Source organism: Corvus kubaryi, unplaced genomic scaffold (genome assembly GCF_017639235.1).
Source record: "Corvus kubaryi isolate FWS band 111438036 unplaced genomic scaffold, C.kubaryi_AGA036_p1.0 37256, whole genome shotgun sequence".
Classification (NCBI taxonomy): domain Eukaryota; kingdom Metazoa; phylum Chordata; class Aves; order Passeriformes; family Corvidae; genus Corvus; species Corvus kubaryi.
In genome coordinates, this window is record NW_024581076.1 from 7,076,971 (window position 1) to 7,095,956 (window position 18,986).

An 18,986-nucleotide genomic window follows, 5' to 3' on the forward strand; every position below is an offset into this window, starting at 1 on the left:
CCTAAGGACTTAGTATGCAGATTTCACCCCATTAAGTAGGGCTTAAAAGAAAAAAAACAAGCTCCACATCAACACAGCTTGGAGTAAAACTGACTCATAAACAACAACCTCATTTTTTCAGTAATATCAGAGTCACAGTGAGGATTTTCCAGCCTCATCACTTTCTCCTTGGGCTGCCAGAAGATGCCTCCATTGTATTCCTTAGGAGCATTACCTGTTTAAGCAGACCAAGAATAAGCAACCATGGCTTGATGTGGAAAGTAGGTACCATTACAGTATTGGAAAAATTAGTGCAAGACCTGATGTTAAAGTTTAAACACATTGCGAATGGAAAGTTTTCCCAATGTTTCAAATTACAGAGCCTTTTTAATGTTTCTATCAGAAAACATCTCCATTGTGATGACACAGAGGTGTTGGACCCTTATGGAGGCCTTGGGCAGTCTCTTAGAACTACATCGGTGTCATCATCTAGGCTTATGCTAAACAGATCAAACATCCAACTTACAGCTCTTATTGTATAGAATCTTTTAAAAAAAGTAAGTTCAGCACAAAGCTTCCCTGTATCCACATGGAACTATGGACTCTTAACTTTTCCATGTTAGACTATATTCTACTCACAGATAAAAGGAAACAAGTTTCTGGATGATTCTGCATCTTACACATCTCTGCTTCTTGTGAAAACAGATGTGAAATCCAAGTACCTGGAAGAAGTCTACCAAGCCATGTGTTAAGATCTCCATTTCACACCCATGTTCAAGAAGAAATCTCATGCACAGTAAATGCTATTTTATTCCAAGCATGTCTCCATTTAAATGTTTGGTGAAGAGCAATCCATCCTTGCTAAAGGGACAAAGATCATCAGAGAGAGAGAAGGGAAAATGCTGAGGGATGTGCAACCCCATGGAGCATTTCTTTGAATACGTTAAGAAAATAAGTTATACTGTTCTGTAGAAAACTAGAACACTACTAGTTTCTTATGACCTCCCATTTATAATAGAAGAAGAGGTTTGTGTAGCCTTTCTAGAGAAGAAGGTTTGACCTGAAAAATGAACTGCAACAGATACCAGTCCATGGGTAAGTCCCTGCAAGTGATGTGCTCGAAGCTGCACCCCCGCTTAACTCTGAATAACATGCTGAAGGGAGGAACTCGGTTCTGTTTCTGAAATCACAGAAAAGAATAAATCCTTGGCTGTTGGCTTGGTACATACAAAGCCTTACCAAACCAAATGTGGGTTTTCCCCTGGGGTCAGTTTTTGTCTTTCCACTCTGCAATAGCACCCACATGTGCTTGCACACACACTCTCACACTGAAGCTTGAGGGAAGAGAGCAGATGAGCAGGCAGCTAGAGCAAACATATTCATTTACACTTGTTTACTCTAACTAGATCCAAATTAACTTGCAGAACACTCCCTTTGGGCCTGGTAGGCTGTTGAAAGCAGATCATTTGGTTTTCCTCCTGACAGTTCCAGTAATTGTAGGTTCCCATCTGCTGGGCTCCTCTTCTCATGGAGAGCTCCTGTCTTCTGTATCTCCATCCCTGCAAGGGCACCTCAGTTACAGGTTCTCAAACACCTTTTTGTAACTCCATGCTATGGCAAAGCAATCCTGACATGGCACTGGCAGCAGATTTCATCTTTCAAGAAACAGACTGACAGCGACATCAGTTTGTCCCAAAATGATGTTTTTCTGTTTTTATACAAGCACCACAAGCACTTTTCCTGCTTCCCTAATGAAGCACAGTTCACTCTGCCTAAAACATGGTATAGATAGGATAACAGTTTAATACCATTCCAATTAGATAATAGAGCAATCAGAAAAACGCTCACATTTTAACTTTCAAACTTAGCATGACTTAACAGAAGAACAGGGAAACTGCAGAATAGGGAAAGTAAATTAATACAGCTGCTTTGCAAGCTGCAAACTATTCCATTACACTCAGAGATTTCAGAAACAGAGGTACTGGACTTCCCTCAGTGAAGCAGGTGAGTATTTCCCTGCATCTCTCCTTCCTCCTATCTCACACATAATAGATGTTTTATTTTTAATGGCATGAAATCAAACACTTTGGTATGAACACATTGGACACTGCTTCCAATACGCAGCAGTAACTTACAGTAAAATACATGCAATAAGGAAAACAATAAATACCAAATTGGTGAAACAAAGAAAAACACAGTGCAACAAAGACAGGGCCTTAGAAAATTCTATAGGTGTAACCTGAATAAAAAAATACAGTATTTTAAAATATGCAATTGTGTAAGAAAGAAACCACAAGACAAATTATTTCAAAATATCTCATAGTTTACCATAAAATAGTTGCTTGAACATTTAACTACTGCTCATTCTGTTGACAATCAAACAAAATAAATATTTGACTGTGTCTGGAGCAACATTTCTGATACAAAATTATCCAGAATCAAATAAAACTTGGAATCAGGAAAAGCAAGCCAGGAGGGAGCTTAGGAGGTCTCTGCTGTAACCTCCTGCTCACAGGAAGTCAACTCTGAGGTCAGACCAGGCTGCTCAGGGGTTTATCCAGTCAATGAAAACCTCCAGGTTTGGAGACTACACCACCTCTGTGGACAAGCTGTGCCTCTGCCTGACTAATCCTCATGGGGCAAAATGTGTCTCCTGGAGGCTGGAACTCCTATGCAAATGTCAGCTAAAATACACTTTTTTGTCAAGAACCTCCCTCCCTCCTCAACTTGTAGCTGTAAACCTGTGTGGGACCTGATGTTCCAAGGTGAGATCTGCTGTAACCCTGTGGAGCAGCTGCTCACTGTACAAAGTGCTGTCTCTAAAGCATCAATCACACTGGAGCACACAAGTTAATACCTTCCTCATTAAAACACTTTATTAATAAGTAAATAATAAAGATGGCAGCAAATATTTCATGACATGATCAAGTTTTAAAAAATCTCAGAGTAAACAGAAGCACTGCAAGCTAATTAGTTATGACAATGTCATATGCCCTCAAGAAAAACAGGTCAAATCTTGAAAATAATCAGAACTTTCTTCAGCCTTGTCTGAAATGCAAAACCACACACAAAATGAGGAAATCAACCTCATAATTAATTTACTATTGCTTAGTAAGGCCTCAGGAGTGAGGACTGACCTCTCCAGATATCTAAATGCAGGTTGAGCCAGTCACTGTGACAATAAAAAAACAAGAGAAGAAACCTGACAATTTTAAGTCTATATTGGGATAAAATAATTTGAGCTTACAAATTTTCTGTTCTCTCCACTGATTTTAAAGAAGCACAGGACAACCTCTGCACTGTGCCTCCCATCCTATGTTAACATCCAGAGATGTGTTCTTGGCCCACCACTTGTGTCAAACAATACAAATTATCATATGTCTCTTTTACTGTGACCTAAGCACAAATAAGAGGCTTTGGTATGTTCATGAAGACATTTCTGCTAAGCTCAAAATGGTAACTAGTAAAGTTACAGCTTTACTAAACAACAGCTTGTTTGTGTACTGCATCCTCTATAAAAAAACCCATGAGAATTAGCAGAATGACAGCTTAAAACTTCTGCATCTGTACTGTGAAGTTACATGACCAGCTAGCACTGGTCAATTCAGAACTGCATAACTCAAGCACGGTGGGTATGTTGCACTGTTCAAGTTATTCCTACTATCTGCATTAACAATAATGCCCCAAGGTTCCAGTAAGATCAAAGTCCAACTATATTACAGAATACAGATGTTCGTAACACTTTGCAGTGGACCAAAACATGCCACTGCGGCACCTGAGGTTGATCCTACTTCCAGGTGTATCCTGCGTTCTTCTATGTGGAGATGTTGTATCTCCCGAGGAAAGGGCAGCAGTTAAGCATAAATGCTACATCTAAGCCACTGCATCTTTCCCTCTGTAGGGGACCAAAAGAGCAGATCATGGAATTATCGAATGGCTTGGGTTGGAAGGGACCTTAAAAATCATCTAGTTCCAACTCAGATATCTGGGTTCCTTCAGCTACAGCTGTTACAATCACTACAGCTGAGTCTTAAAGAAGCAGATCTTGCTTCAGCTAATGTATAAAACAGACACAGCACCAGAGAGGTGAACTGGTTTCCCAAGATCATTCGGAAGGTTGTGGAGAAAGCCCAGACAGATGCACTACACCATACTGTCTCCCAAACCAGCAACTGAATCAAGATCTCTTATTTCTCACAGACAAGTCATAAAATCAGGCATGTACTTATGCAGCAATGCCAACAACCAGCATCAAACATCAGTGAGCAAAGCCATCAGCTATCAAGTGCATGGTCTTGAAGACCAAGTAGGTCTCTGGTAAGTCTTACAGAACCAGGGAGAGGGGACGAAGAGGGAATTCTTCTCTATTTACTCACATTTAGATCACCATACAGGTACAGAAGTGCCATGGGGAGGGAAAGGAGGAGCAGTTCTTTCCCATACATTGTGAAACAGTAACAGAAACGAACTGAAGTGACCCTTAACTGCTGCTGAGGTCTCAGCTCGCTGGCCAGTGAATTCACGCTTTGCTCAATACAACCTTCTCCTATCTGCAGTCACTGCTTTACAAATTAACCTCACTGTCACAGTGACTGGCGGGGGAGGGCTTATTTTCTCCAGTGACAAACAGCTGATGTTTGCCTGTTTCAGATCCCTGCATTAGCAAATATTGTTCAAGTGCTGAATTCCTAAGCAAGCTGAAAAATGCATTATTTAAAACATGATTGTGTTCTGGCATTGCACAATATTAACGCTGCTAAAGCTACTTAATGCTTACACATTTAATGCATTTAGACAGTAATTTGGTAAATTTTAACTGAACTTTTTAATAACTGTTTCTAGTCATTCATGAATTTGGCAAATCTGGACCAAATGTTTCATTGGTCTCCATGTATCATTAATTGCCCATCCAGTCTCCTCTTCTGCATGACCAAAATTCCTGCTTTTTGATGAAGATCTGCTCTTCATTTGGTCTCTCCTGTTAGACAACATGCACCTCAGTCAGATTTCATTTGTGTTTTCAGTTTGGCAAGACCAGTGAGACATTCATCTCTCCATTTTCTCCTGGCATCCAGGACTTTTGGAACAACTGGAATTTTTTCAGACAGTGCCTGGAAGAGAAAATTTAAGATGATTAAATTTCACGTTCTGAATGAAAAGTTTTTCACCAGCATTGTTTTTCTGCTTTCCCTGTGTCAGACCAAGTCACCATCCACACAAACTATAATGTAGACTATCACAAGAGGTCACTAATTATTTACATGAGTGACTGGAAAGGAGCCAACCTGTATGGGAAGAAAAACGCTCCCACTTGGATAATTGTATCCCGAACGTGGCAATGATGATGACTACAGAAACAACAAAGCATCAGCTTCTTCCCTCATTTTGCTCCAAACAGCCACTGTCTAGTCTCTTTAATGATAATCTTTTATTAAGTAGAAAAGAGGCAACCTGGCAATTTATGTTGCTGAAAATGTGTTCTGAACCAGATTCCTGTGTGTAGTTCACCACAAATGCAGTGAAGGATATCATGTTTATTAAAAACATTTTGTTTTAAGAATACCAGTTATAATAAAAATTACAGGGGAAGACACACAGCAAACTCAGGGGAAAAAAGTATTTCTGAGTGCACAGTCAAAGTTGCCTTAGAAGTGCCAAAGACAAAGAAGTTGTTTTGAGAGTGCAGATACAGACCACAAGGTCATCTTTGCCAAAATAGTAGCTGAGGTCTTAGGCTTAAAAGGCAAGTGTTGAGAAAGTGGGTAAAACCTGGACCTGCTACCAATGACTGGCAAGCTGCAGTCACTCCAGAAAAAAATCAGAGGGAGGGATGGAGGAGAAAGATAAGAAATGTTTAGTGATTAACAGAGGATCCCTGCAAGCCTATCTTTGGCACTGAAGGTAATAAAGAGACAGACAAACAGATGGTAAAGTGGAATCCAGCCTTCTATAAAGAAAGCCAAACTGTTTCATACCAATTAAAAGCTTCTGATTGTGAATGACTCCAAAATTATTACTGATTGTTATTATAAGCAGTCTGTGTTGTTTAAGCACAAAAGAATCTCTTTCCTCAAATTGCATTAACATAAATAGGAACACAAAATGCTATCTTCCAGACAGACTGCCTCCATATTTGGAATTAATCTCTGACAGCTGATCAGAAATTATTCAACCCCTAACATTCTTTAGTGAATCATTTAAAAAGGCAGCTTTGAAAAGGAAGAGTTAGGAGATTACAACACTTCAGTTGATTCCTATGGTCCTTCAAAATTACTACATAGTGAGTGTAAAGAAACTGTGGGCTTAGAAATGTTAATAAACAAACTAGATCCCAATCCAGAACAGCACTTAAACACGTTTTATCTTTAAATGTGCAAGGAACCTTACCAGACTGCTCACATGCTTATCTTAAACATGTATTTGTACACATTACAAACTGGAACTCTGGTTTGTAAAGTATAAAAAGAACACCCAGAAGGAAAAAAGCTACGGGTTTGTGCAGGAAGATGGAGTAGGAGGAAGACACAGGATGAATATTCATGCAGGGAAGGAGGCTGAGCATAATACTACAAGAGGACACAGGAGAGAAGTGGTAAGGAATAGCATGAAGGATTTAAAGCCAACAACCCACAGCTGTTAGCAGCTGACTCCTTTGACTAGTAATAATATTACTGGTAATAATGTGACTGCTAGGTCACTTTCCCATTATGTATGTCCAAGTGCTTTCAAAAAGGACTCACATGCATGCTGTACTGACCTTTTTCCTCAAAGTACACATTCACATAATAAATACAGGCTACAGATACCCCCAGCAGTAAACTGAAATAGTACAAATGTTAAAATAAAAACTAATGTTCTTTGTTCTGAATGTCACTGTTTTTATCAACTTGGTATTTACCTGATTGACTTTCTGCACAGTTTCACCTGAAAATTCTGGAACTGGCCCAAAAGTGTTCAGAACAAGTCTCATTCCTTCAGCATATCTTTCACAATAATTTGAAACACCTGAAAATAAGAGTGAAAAGTTACATTTCAATAGAAATTCCTGGTTAAGGTCAGCAAGGCTGCCTGTGCTTAGGCTGTAAAGAAGAAATTACAAAACACCACCTAGGCATGTAGGAATGGTGTCAGGAAAGCCAAAGATCAGCTCCAGTTGAAACTTCCAAGGATGTCACGGGCAACAGGAAGGACTTCCAACTAGCATGCCCTTGCAAGTCTGCTTTCTACTGCATTTTAAACATCAGGTCAGTCAATGCACCAATGTCATTACAAGAGCTTCAGATGACTGAAGGCAAATATTGCACCCAACTTCAAAAAAGGTAAAAAAAAAAAATCTGGGATACTACAGGCCAACCAATTTCTTTTCTGTCCCTGAGAAAATTAAGGAGCAAGTCCTCTTGAAAGAAATTCCTGGACACAGGAATAAGGAAGTGATTGTGACAATCAGCATGTGGTCTCCGATGGGTACATCATGGTGTAAATCATGTCTAACTGATCTCGTTGCCTTCTGTGATTAAATAATTGTTTGTGAAAAATAGGAAAGTAGTGGATATCATTTACCTCAACTTTAGAAAGGCATTTGACATGGTCTTTCATGATATTCTTGTATCAAAGCTAGGACATTAGGGTCTGTCTGTCTGGACAACTAGATGGACAAAAAAATGTGTTGGACAAGTAGGCTCAGAGGCAGTGGTTAATGGACTGCACTCCACCTGGAGGCCAGTAAAAATGGAGTATTGCAGGAATCTGTCCTGAGATATGTACAGCTTAGCAAAACATGCTCATAAAGTTTGTGAATGGTATCAAATTGGTTAAGAGTGGGAGCTAGAGTTCTATGGACCAGCTGATAACACTGAAGGGCAAGACTGCCCTTAGAAAGGCTGGAGGAATGAGCCAATATAAAACTTTAACAAGGACATATGCAAGATCTTGCACCTCAGAAGGAAGAGCTCCTTGCAACAACACAGCCTTGCGAACTCCAAGAACTCCTGGTAGTAGCAGGCAGAAAGCTGCACATGAACCAGCAGTGTGCCCTGACAGCAAAGAGGGCCAACAACAGCCTGGGCTGTGTTAACAGATTGAAAGTTAATTAACAGTAGACTGAAGGAAGTAATTAATATGCTTCACTCAGCACTCATGAGACTGCGTCCAGAATACTGCATTCAGTTTGAGACTCCCCAGTACAAGAAACCACTGACAAAACAGAGCAACTTCAGCAGAGGCCACCAAAACCATAGGGCCTGGAGCACTTGTCCTGTGGGGAAAGGTTGGGGGAGCTGGGTTTGTTCAGCCTGGAGGAGAGATGACTTTGGGGAAACCTACCAGCAGCTCCTCAGTGCTGCTGCAGTGCCTGTGAGGAGGTCAGTGAGCAGCACACAGAGACAGGCTCTTTATGGTTGTTGCACAGCGTAAGGACAAAGGATGACAGGTGTGGATACAATATTGCTGCTAGCAAGAATTTTCTTGCTTCTTTCTAAGCCCGTGGGATCGTTTTCTCTCTCACAAAGAGATTAGCAGAAGTTCTATAAACTATGAACACCTGCGACCTTGTAGAACTATGTTTATAGTACAGTAGAAAAATATTTTGACAATGGATGTTTAGGATTTTAGCCAATCCATCCAGGGGGTGGCTGATCCTTTGTCCAGTTAGACTATGAAGAAAAAAGTCTATAAAAGAGTTTGTAAAATAATTAAATAAATCAATCTTGCTGCACAATTACTGCCTGCTGGATCCTCTCTCCTCTCCTCCCTATGGCTGCAGGATACAGTAATAGACAGGCACAATTTAAAATTAGGGGTTCAGACTGGACACTCCTCCAAGCACTGACACAGGTTGCCCACAGAGGTTGTGCAGTCTTCGTCTCCTGGGTTTTTCAAAACTGGATGAAACCCTGAGAGCTTGCTCTGACCTCAGGACCTGCTGTGAAGATGTTAAACAGATGGCCAGAGAACCTGCTAACTGGTAGTAACGGTAAAATGGCAATCAAGTAGACCTTGGCTGAATTAGAGAAAGACCCAGTTTCCATCAGCTCCAATAGGAATCTCAAAAAAAATTATTGTTGAGGCACTAGAGAGGAACTGAAATCATACATGAACCAAAAAGAGAAATTAGTCACTTAGCCAGACATATACATCTAGTAGACTTTTTAGTGCTATCAACTACCACACAATCAAGAAAGAATAAGGCAGCCTTTCCCAATCAGGACGTCAGGAACTGCACCACAACAGTAAATGAGCAATGCTTGTGTGGCAGTAAGCAAGCTGACACTGATGAGAATCACAGAATCACAGATCAGCCAGGTTGGAAAAGACTTTGAGATCATCAAGTCCAACCTATCACACCTATGTGAGTATCCTGATGACCACCCCAGATCTGAGAAGTTCTGGATATCCACTAAAGACTTCTGAGAACCATAGAGACTGAAGAATTTGCATCCTTAGTTCTATTTTTATTAGCTAGTTATCAAAGCAAAGAGGAGAAACATGCAAAAGACAAAGGCAAGCAGTTCCAGTCACCAACTCTTTCATGAAGACTCAGGACATTGGACAGACTGAGAAATATGAACAGGAACTGCTCATGGTCCTATCAAACCACAAAATGCAGGAAATATAAGTGGGTAGGCCTGACTATCACACAAAAGAATGCAATCAGGTCAAGAGTCATTAAGTGATCTCTTTCCTCAACAGTTTCCTGGAATGCAATACTGTATGAAATCAGTATCTTAGAAATCACACCTGTCTAACCCTAAAAGGGTTGATGTTGGAATGAATGAATGGAAACCTCTGACTACTGCCAACTATGTGTCATAAACTACAACACTTAGACTGCTCAAGATGCCTGAAATCGCTGAAGTACAGCGTTTCTGAAAGGCCTCTCAGGTCAGTAGGAGGATGGAGAACACTCTTGTTTCTGGGCCAAAGAAGAACTTTCAAAGGACAAAGCCTCAAGGAAGTATTAAATTTCCTTCAGCATTCTGAAGTCATGATGACCATCAGATAAACATCTGAAAGGACAGAACAGGAGAACATGTCCATTGCGTAAGAGCAACATGGGGAGATTTGAGAGTATTCAACTCTCTTAAAAATGGACTAGAAACATTCTCTAGCGTCTGAAGGAAGGAGAAGGCTCTGAGAAAAACAGCAGTCTTGTTAAGTAGCTTGAACCTGTATTTGGTGCCAAGAGTGTGACAATCAGCATTCAGTTAATCTGTTTCCTTGTGTTATCTACCCATGGAGCATATGTGCTCCTAGAATACAACCTGGCATGTTCCAGCCTTCCCCAACACCAGAAGGAATGCCAGCTAGTCATACAGGCATATTGGTTCTTAATTATACAGAAAATTAGTATTTTGCTCAATTTTCTTGACTGATACCCAGCCAGAAACCTCCAGATTGCCTAGTGGGCTTCAAAACATCCCTGGCAGGAAGTGAGATTCAGGAAGGGAAGCATTCCTGTGGGATGTGGCTGTGATATCATCCTATCTCTTCACTGGGGAAGAAGCAGAGACCACCATCCACTTCCATAAGCACTCTGGAAAGGAGTACTGGTTATAAGGGTTTTCTGACCATACCCTTCCATTAGCATAAGTGCTTGCCTATTACATTTTAACAGCTGGGCTCAAAGACTTTGGCACCTGAAGCCAACCCAGACTGACCCACAGGAGATGTGTGATCCACGTGAGCAATCGTGGGAACCCAAGACAATGCTGGACAAGACTCATGCACCAGCCACAAGACAAAGATAGTTACGTTTCAACTTCCTCATGTGAGCGTTGTCTTCTAACAGTGAGGAGTCTGAGCAAAAATGTTCCCACATCGTGCAATATCATAGAACGTTCCCAGATGCAGAAGTAGAAATGACTGAGGCTGAAGAGCGCAGATCTCTGTTGGGTACAGCTTGCTAACCCACAGCTTCTAGCAGCAGCTGTTGCCAGCTGGACAATGACAAAAAAAATGGCAACTTAGTAGAATATGGCAATTCAAGCAAATCCCCATGAGCAACTGGCAACAGAAGGAATGGTAAACTGAGTAGTGTCAGTTATCAGTTGGTGTTTACCCAGCTGACACAGGTCTATGACACTTAAACTGAATAGTTTGGATTTGGTACTTTTCCAAAAGTCAACGGGAACCTTTCAAACATCTGGCAAGCTTATGCAATAATACCATAAATCTGAGTAGTTTTGATTGTGGTAGTCAGGAGAAGGTAGAAGAGAAGACTGTACACCAGAAATCTTTTTCACAAGCCCCAAGCTGAAGAGATAGCATTAGTATCTTGGGAAAGCTGAATGCTTAGATATGGTTGAACCATTTACCTACTGAATATGAACTCTCAAGCTGGACAGGACCTTTAAAGCTCACTCAGCCAGCCAGATCTGGAAATCGAGCTCTTACTGGCAGTTCACCTACTGCTTGAATGAATCAGAACAATTTTGGGGTGGGTGTATGTGGGGGTACACTTACAGCTTTTACCGGCTAGGCTAGTAGTTTAATGCCTTAGAAAGCCTCGAGCAGCCTAGAGGGCCAGCACGGGCAATCCAGCATTTCAGTGGCTCTAAAAGCGGCAAAATGGTAGCTGCAAATCCAATACCACCAGCAGAAGCAAAGAGGGAGAAATACAGCTCTTAGCTTGCTTAATTTCCCACAATTAGAAGCTTTCAAAGAAACAGAAGCACACAGATGTTCGCAGAAAGAGTTGCAAAGCCAAAAGAGCGCGGGCCCCGCCTTGGTCCTCTCTTTTATTCGGAGAAGGGGAAAGGGGAGGACTGGGGGCAGACCCGGGGTGAGCGGCCAGTCAGACACTGCTAAAGAGTTTGAGTTACATTTGGTTTTGCCCACGCTTGGAACAAAGGGGTTCAGCTTGGGGAAGGGGAGGGGAAGCTCAGAGCAGGCAGCAACAATTCCCTATTTTTTTTTTCTTTAAAGCTGGGTTGTAACTCTTAGTAACTTAAAGTGCATAGAACAGTAACAAAACAACAGTGCAAAACATAATTGGAATCTATCGGCCCTACAACTTGACAGTACCTAGGATGTCTTTAGACTAGTTCCCCAGTTAAAACTCAGGGGGTTAGTCAGGACATCTATGGTATGGGGTATCAGGATGAAGATTTACAAAATACAGTGCAAAATGTGAGTGCAAAACAGTGCAACTTAATTTATGGGATTAACATCAAAACTTGCAGTAGGGGGTTTACATGAGGGTACAAAATCGGGATCCTTTTTACAGCGTCTCTTCCAGGAGGCAGTTTTAACCTCCTTACCTTTTGAGGAAGTGACATAAGGTTTTACCCATTTCCCTGGGATCCACCTCAATCGTTGAGGGGTAGATACACTGGCATACCCACATCCCCAAGTTACAAGTTTGTATGGTCCTTGGATTTTTTGAGTCTCTGGGTCCCAGATCAGGACTTCTGGATTTCCCTTCAGTTTCTGTCTCCCGGTGTTCTGGAAATGATGATAGATCGGAGGGTTCGGATCCTCAAAGGTGCCGTTCAGGAAGTTTATGGTAAACAACGCTTTGCTGAGTCTGAGGACGGGTGAGTTGAGTTTAGTGGTCCCTGACTGTTGTAGCAACATTCGTTTAAGAGTTTGATGGGCACGTTCAACAATGCCTTGTCCAGTTGGGGAGTGAGGAATACCTGTAACATCCCCAATATCAAAATCCCCACTGCTGACGAAAGTTTTTGAACTCCTGAGAGGTGTAGGCAGGGCCATTATCAGTTTTTGTCTCCTCAGGTATACTGAGCACAGCAAAAGCTTGGACAAGATGCTTTTCAACATCCTTAGCCTTTTCACCTGCATGTGCAGAGGCATACATAGCACCAGAGAAGGTATCAATAGAAACGTGAATGTATTTTAATCTCCCAAATTCAGGAAAATGTGTGACATCCATCAGCCACACTTCACCGCTATTAATGCCTCTGGGATTGACCCCCATGCCCAGTGATGGAAGCTGTAGCTTCTGGCAGTTGGGACATGTTGCCACTATTGCTTTTGCCTGCATCTGCGACAGATGGAACATGCAGATAAGAGCAGGAATATTTTGATGGTACATGGCATGGCTCAATTTTGCTTGTCCAAAAACTTGGGGGAGCTTTGGTAAGTCAGCTGATAAAACTATGTCTGCTGGCATAGCCAGAGCATCAGCTCTACGATTCCCCTCTGCAATAAATCCTAGCAGGTTTGTATGTGACCTCACATGCTGACAAAATAGGGATGTTCTCTGTGGGAAACCAGATAAATTAATTTTGAGAGTAAATCATAAATTTTCTTGTTTGAGATTTCTTTTAGGAGAGCATGCTCAGCTCTAGCAGTTACTCCAGCTACATATGCTGAGTCAGTGACCAAATTAAAGGGTTCTTTGAACCTCTCAAATGCTCTAATGACAGCTGCTAGTTCAGCTACTTGTGGTGATCCCTGGATTACCTTGATGTCAGATTCCCACTTTTGCATCTTTGGGTTTTTCCATGTGATCACGGACTATTTACTTTTTTGTGAAGCATCGGTAAAAATGGTAATTGCATCGAGGGGTTTTCTACTTTGAATCTCTTGAGGGATGAAAGAGAATACCGGATTAAACAATGTATGTTTTGGGTAATGACTGGAGATTTGGCCTGAGTAACTATCTAATGCAAATTGTAAATTCATATTAGTTTGAAGTAGGTGATCTAATGTGTCTGTTCTTACAGGTAAGTAGATGCACGTGAAGTCACATCCTGCCAGGGTGCGGAGCCTTGCTCTACCCTTCATAATGATTTTTGCCATCAGTTCTTGTGGCTGTGTGATGATTTTAGGAGGTGGGACTGGGAGGAACACCCATTCAATTATGATGAGGGGTTCCTTCTGCTCTTTGTCCCACTGAAATATGAGGCCATGAAAGCGTGGTACCTCCCCCAGAATGACAAGCTTAAAGGGTAGGGAGGGCTGATACCTGTGTGCTTGTCTGGTGGAAATGATCTCTTGTATCTTCTTGAGAGACTGCCTTGCCTCTTCTGTCAGGGATCTAGGGGATGCTGGACCGCCTTCCCCTTTTAACAGGTTTGCAATAGGAGCTACATCCTCTGTGGTGAGTCCTAACCAGGACTTTAAATAATTCAGTGTCCCACAGATCTGTTGCACTTCCTCTAGTGTTTTTGGGTTATTATTAATGGTGACGGGTGTTGGGGTGATCGAAGTCTCTGTGATTTTGAGTCCCTGGTATTTCCAAGGGCTTGTTCTCTGCATTTTTTCAGGTTGTAATTCAAAGCCCTTGGCCTCTAGGGCCTCAACCACCATATTAAGTGTCTGCTCGAGATACTGATTATTGGGAGCACACACCAGCACATCACCCATGTAATGCAGGATGATGGCTTTCTCTGCTTTGGCATGGATGGGAGATAGAATTTTAGCAATATACTCTTGACAGAGAGTTGGGGAATTTTTCATACCTTGGGGAAGCACAAGCCAATGGTAACGTTCCATGGGGGCCTCACGATTAATAGAGGGCACGGAAAATGCAAATCAAGGGGCATCTGCAGGATGGAGTGGAATATGAAAGAAGCAATCTTTAATGTCAAGAACAGCTAAATGCCAATGTTGTGGGAGCATTGAAGGTGATGGCATACCTGGTTGAAGGGATCCCGTGTCTTCAATAACCTTATTGATTTCTCTAAGATCTTGGAGGAGCCTATATTTGTTCTTTCCCGGTTTCTGTATTACAAACACGGGTGCGTTCCAAGGGCTTTTAGTTGGAACTATATTCCCTTTAGCCAATTGTTCAGCTACTAATGTTTTGAGTGCCTTTAAGTTTTCTTCTTTTAGCGACCACTGGTTAACCCACACTGGTTCATCTGTTTTCCAAGTTAATTTTTGTGGATGGCACTCAGCTTCAGCAGCCGCAAGGGAAAATTTTGATGTCTAGGGGTGATATCAATTTTTGTTCCCCACTGAGACATGGCACCCCTTCCCCACAGGGTGAATTTGGTGTCTAGGACATATGGACGAAGTGTTGCTATTTGTCCTTCAAGACCTTCAATTCGAATGGTGTTTTTGGATTGCTTCGCAATTTGGGTACCTCCAATCCCTTGTATGATGCCCTGAGACTGCAATTCCCATTGCACAGACTACTTATCAAATGGAATGACCGACACATCAGCACCTGTGTCTATCATTCCCATGATACTGATTTTATGTGATCTGTGATGGAGCTTACATTCTACTATAGGTTTATCGTTTCCCAGAACCTCAGTCCAACAGATGGCTGGGATGTGACCATCTGTGAGCAGGTATTTGGGCAGTGGAATGGCCTGTGCAACGACTTGACCCTTTGGCATAAAGTACGGTGGATATATACATTGTACAATTAGGCTAGAACCCCCATTCTGATCCACTTTCATGAGTGTGGGTGTAACCTCTATCCCAGCAGGTGTTTCTCGAGTGTCCCCAGTAACAAAAAGGTATGTAAAGTCTGGCATGTGGTCCACAATCTGGAATGAGATAGGTATCACAGTCTGTTTGTTGTTGTTGAAATGGTGTGTTTCATCACAGGTCACCTTAAACCTGAGTCCAGGAGTCCAAGTTGCTTTGTCTGCAGCTCTGTTTTTGTCAGAATGCAGAACTGTGACGCACTGGGCCGTTAGTTTCCCTGCTGCTGACCTGGGGAAACAGTCTTTGGAGAGTTTTTATTAGCAGTTATAATCGCTCTGCAATTGCGAGCTACATGTCCCTTTTTCTGACAACGGTAGCATATAAAGTTACCTCAAGATTGAGTTTCCCCTGTACCCATAGCATTCTCCACAACCTCCCCAACCATCCCCACTTTTTTCAAAAAGGGAACAGCTGTGTTCAGCTGCACCTTCTTTGTACAGACTTCGAGGATGGATTCAACAGTCAGAGCTGGGTGCAAAGGGAGAGTGAGGATGACTTGTTTGCAAGCATCATTCGTATTCACTTGGAGCAGTTCGAGCGCTTGTTGGAGGTCAGGATTAGGGACCTGGGAAAAGATAGCTTCGTGCAAACGGTTATAAAAGTGAATAATATTTTCATTTGGCAATTGTTTAATGTTGGTATAATGAGATGTAGGAGTCTGAGATGGTAGTAATGTTAAGGCTTTTTCAGCAGCACGTGTGATTTCAGTAAGAACTGGACGAGGGATAAGCATTGCTTGTTTTTGAGGATTTGCCATATTATTGTCACCAGATAAAAGGTCTAATGTGATATAACTGTTATCAAAGTCTAGGTAATTATCTGGAGTTTGCCACAAAACTTGCAATAAATCAGATAAAATTATTTTCCACTGTTGTTTCCACAACACAAAATCACCAGGTGTGAGAAGAGTTTGCATTATTGTAATTAAATCATGAGGTACAAGTACGTGAGTTGCAAAAGTAGCACTTAACAGGCTCTTAAAATAATTACTATGCATATCAAACTCCTTAATTGCTTTGCACAAATCCTTAATATTAGAATAAGGAAAGGGTGTCCAGCCAGGGTTAGCTCCTGTACGAGAGAGTGTAGTAGAAGCAGTTGGGGTTACGTCCAGGTAGCCATGGGTTCCCGGATGACTGTGGGAACCCGGGGCGGGACAACAGGAAGCAGGGGTGGGGAGTGGAGGGGCAGGGGCGGGGCTGTCCCTGGGAACAAAGAGATCAGGGGAGAAGGGGTTTTCACGCGTGCTTAAAACATGAGGGCTAGAAATGGGGGACAAAGGAGTGGAGAAAAGGTTTTGGAAAGGTCCTTGGACTGGGTCCGGATTTCCATCCAAGGCAGGGTGCTGAAGAAACACAGGTGAGCCAGGAGGATGATGGCCCCCCTGAGAGGAGAAGTAGTCTGCTTTAGCCGTGTTTTCCAGCGTAGGGGAAGAGGGGTCAGGGACACAGGGTTTGGAAGCGGGTGTAAGGGAATTAAAAGAGGGGTTTTGCAGTGGCTTTTCATGTACTGCTTTTTTCTCTGGCAAAGTATAACTTAGTAACAGGAGAGGAAAAAATTTTGAAACTCTTTCATCTCCTGCACCCTAAGAGAGGAGAGTTTTCTCCCCACCTTATCCCAAAATTCAGAAGATCTCATGTGCTCGCAGGTAAGATGAGGAAAGTACTGAAAAAGCCAGCGCACAAAAGATTGAACTAGATTTTTAGGGTACTTATGCCCAGTACAAGAAAGGTAGCTTTGAACTTGGTAGTATATTTCTCTGCGGTGTGCAGAAACCTCAGATCCCATTATGAAAGCAACACCACAAACCTCAGCCCCAAATCACCAAAAAGGAGGAAAAAAAAAAAAAAGAGAAAGTTTGCACCGGCACCAGCTTAAGACAAGAGCCCCTAAACCAGCAGGGCAATACTCACCAGAATTCTGGATTTATCACAGGAAAGGAGGTCCAGAGAAGAAAAATAAGCGAAATGGGTCTTCCACTTTCCAGCTGTTCCCTCGCCACGTGGTGTAGGGGAGGGTACAGGCTGAGGCTCTGGGCTCGCTGCTACACAAAAAGTAACAGCTCGCTACACAGAGCCAGCACAGCAGGAGGTGCAGAGCTAACTCCAGCAGACACGCAGCTGCTGGGACACCCTAAAATTCGGGCACCAAATGAGGGGGTATACTTACAGCTTTTACCGGCTAGGCTAGTAGTTTAATGCCTTAGAAAGCCTCGAGCAGCCTAGAGGGCCAGCACGGGCAATCCAGCATTTCAGTAGCTCTAAAAGCGGCAAAATGGTAGCTGCAAATCCAATACCACCAGCAGAAGCAAAGAGGGAGAAATACAGCTCTTAGCTTGCTTAATTTCCCACAATTAGAAGCTTTCAAAGAAACAGAAGCACACAGATGTTCGCAGGAAGAGTTGCAAAGCCAAAAGAGCGTGGGCCCCGCCTTGGTCCTCTCTTTTATTCGGAGAAGGGGAAAGGGGAGGACTGGGGGCAGACCCGGGGTGAGCGGCCAGTCAGACACTGCTAAAGAGTTTGAGTTACATTTGGTTTTGCCCACGCTTGGAACAAAGGGGTTCAGCTTGGGGAAGGGGAGGGGAAGCTCGGAGCAGGCAGCAACAGGTATAGCTCATCAATGCAGCAGAGTCCTACCAAATGCAGGCTGGGTAACACAATTCACCCACTCCATGTAATGTATGAATGAAAACCCTTATGCAACGTCAGCAGAAAAGGGCAAGGTGAAAAAAAAGGTAGGGGTCTAGAGAAGAGCAGCAGCATTAGTACAGCTGATCCCAGCATTGTGGCTGACATGGCACATATGCTGCATGCCAAGCAGGGGGGGGGGCACTGCAAAATCTTTCAAGTCTCAAGTGAAGGAAATAGACCAAAAGTTAGAATATACGCACAGTCTCACTCAAGGATTCAAAAAATCAATAGTTCAAACTGAATAACTCAAGATAGTTCTCCCAGTGTGAAATGCAATTTTGATTTTACTCCAGTAATCAGGATCAGCTGATTGAATGCCTTCTTGAAGCTGGCACTTGAACAGTGGGGAATATCGCTGAAAAAATCACTTTGCTTTTCAACTGCAAACTCTAGCAAATATTTGACTCCAGGCCTTTAGACGTAGGAGTCCTTTGGTTCAAGGGTCAGGGCTATTGCAAAGGTGGATGAGAAGAGCCCTTGGTTGGAGCATAGGGACAAGGAGGAGGAAAACAAATATGACAGAATCCCTTTAACTTTAATCCTTGTTGATGCTACCCAGGGAGCACCTTAAGCTGGAAGAATTAGCATTGCCAAACAGTGTGAAACAGACAGGAGCACCCCGGAGATGGAAAAACAGTGAGATGGTAAATGGGGTTGATAAAAATAACCATCTCTCTTTGAGTGCCACTGCTGTGCCCATGCTGTGCCTTGCTATCTCCAAGTGGAAAACAAGAATGACACAAGATGCATCTGTGACAGAGGAAGAGGATGATAGCTTCCTCTTGTCTATGTGGTTTGCTGGCTCCCTGTGTAAACCTTCACCTTCCTTGCACACACTCACCTCGTAAATGTTGGAGGAAAGAGGCCATGGAAGGAGGCACATGTTACAGCAGGCAACTGAGAACTATGAACACA

General features: G+C 42.5%; 1 protein-coding gene across 1 annotated transcript in view; it reads right to left on the bottom strand.

Moving 5' to 3' along the window:
- Nucleotides 1–2,833: 2,833 nt before the first annotated feature.
- The window catches only part of CRYL1 (crystallin lambda 1), a 57,575-nt gene continuing 41,422 nt past the window's right edge, over nucleotides 2,834–18,986 (bottom strand). The window contains exons 7-8 of the mRNA XM_042023916.1: nucleotides 6,878–6,984; nucleotides 2,834–5,090 (exon numbers count right to left, since the gene is read on the bottom strand). Coding sequence (XP_041879850.1) covers nucleotides 4,977–5,090; nucleotides 6,878–6,984 — 221 coding nt within the window. The 3' untranslated portion in view covers nucleotides 2,834–4,976. The remainder of the gene's footprint in view (nucleotides 5,091–6,877; nucleotides 6,985–18,986) is intronic.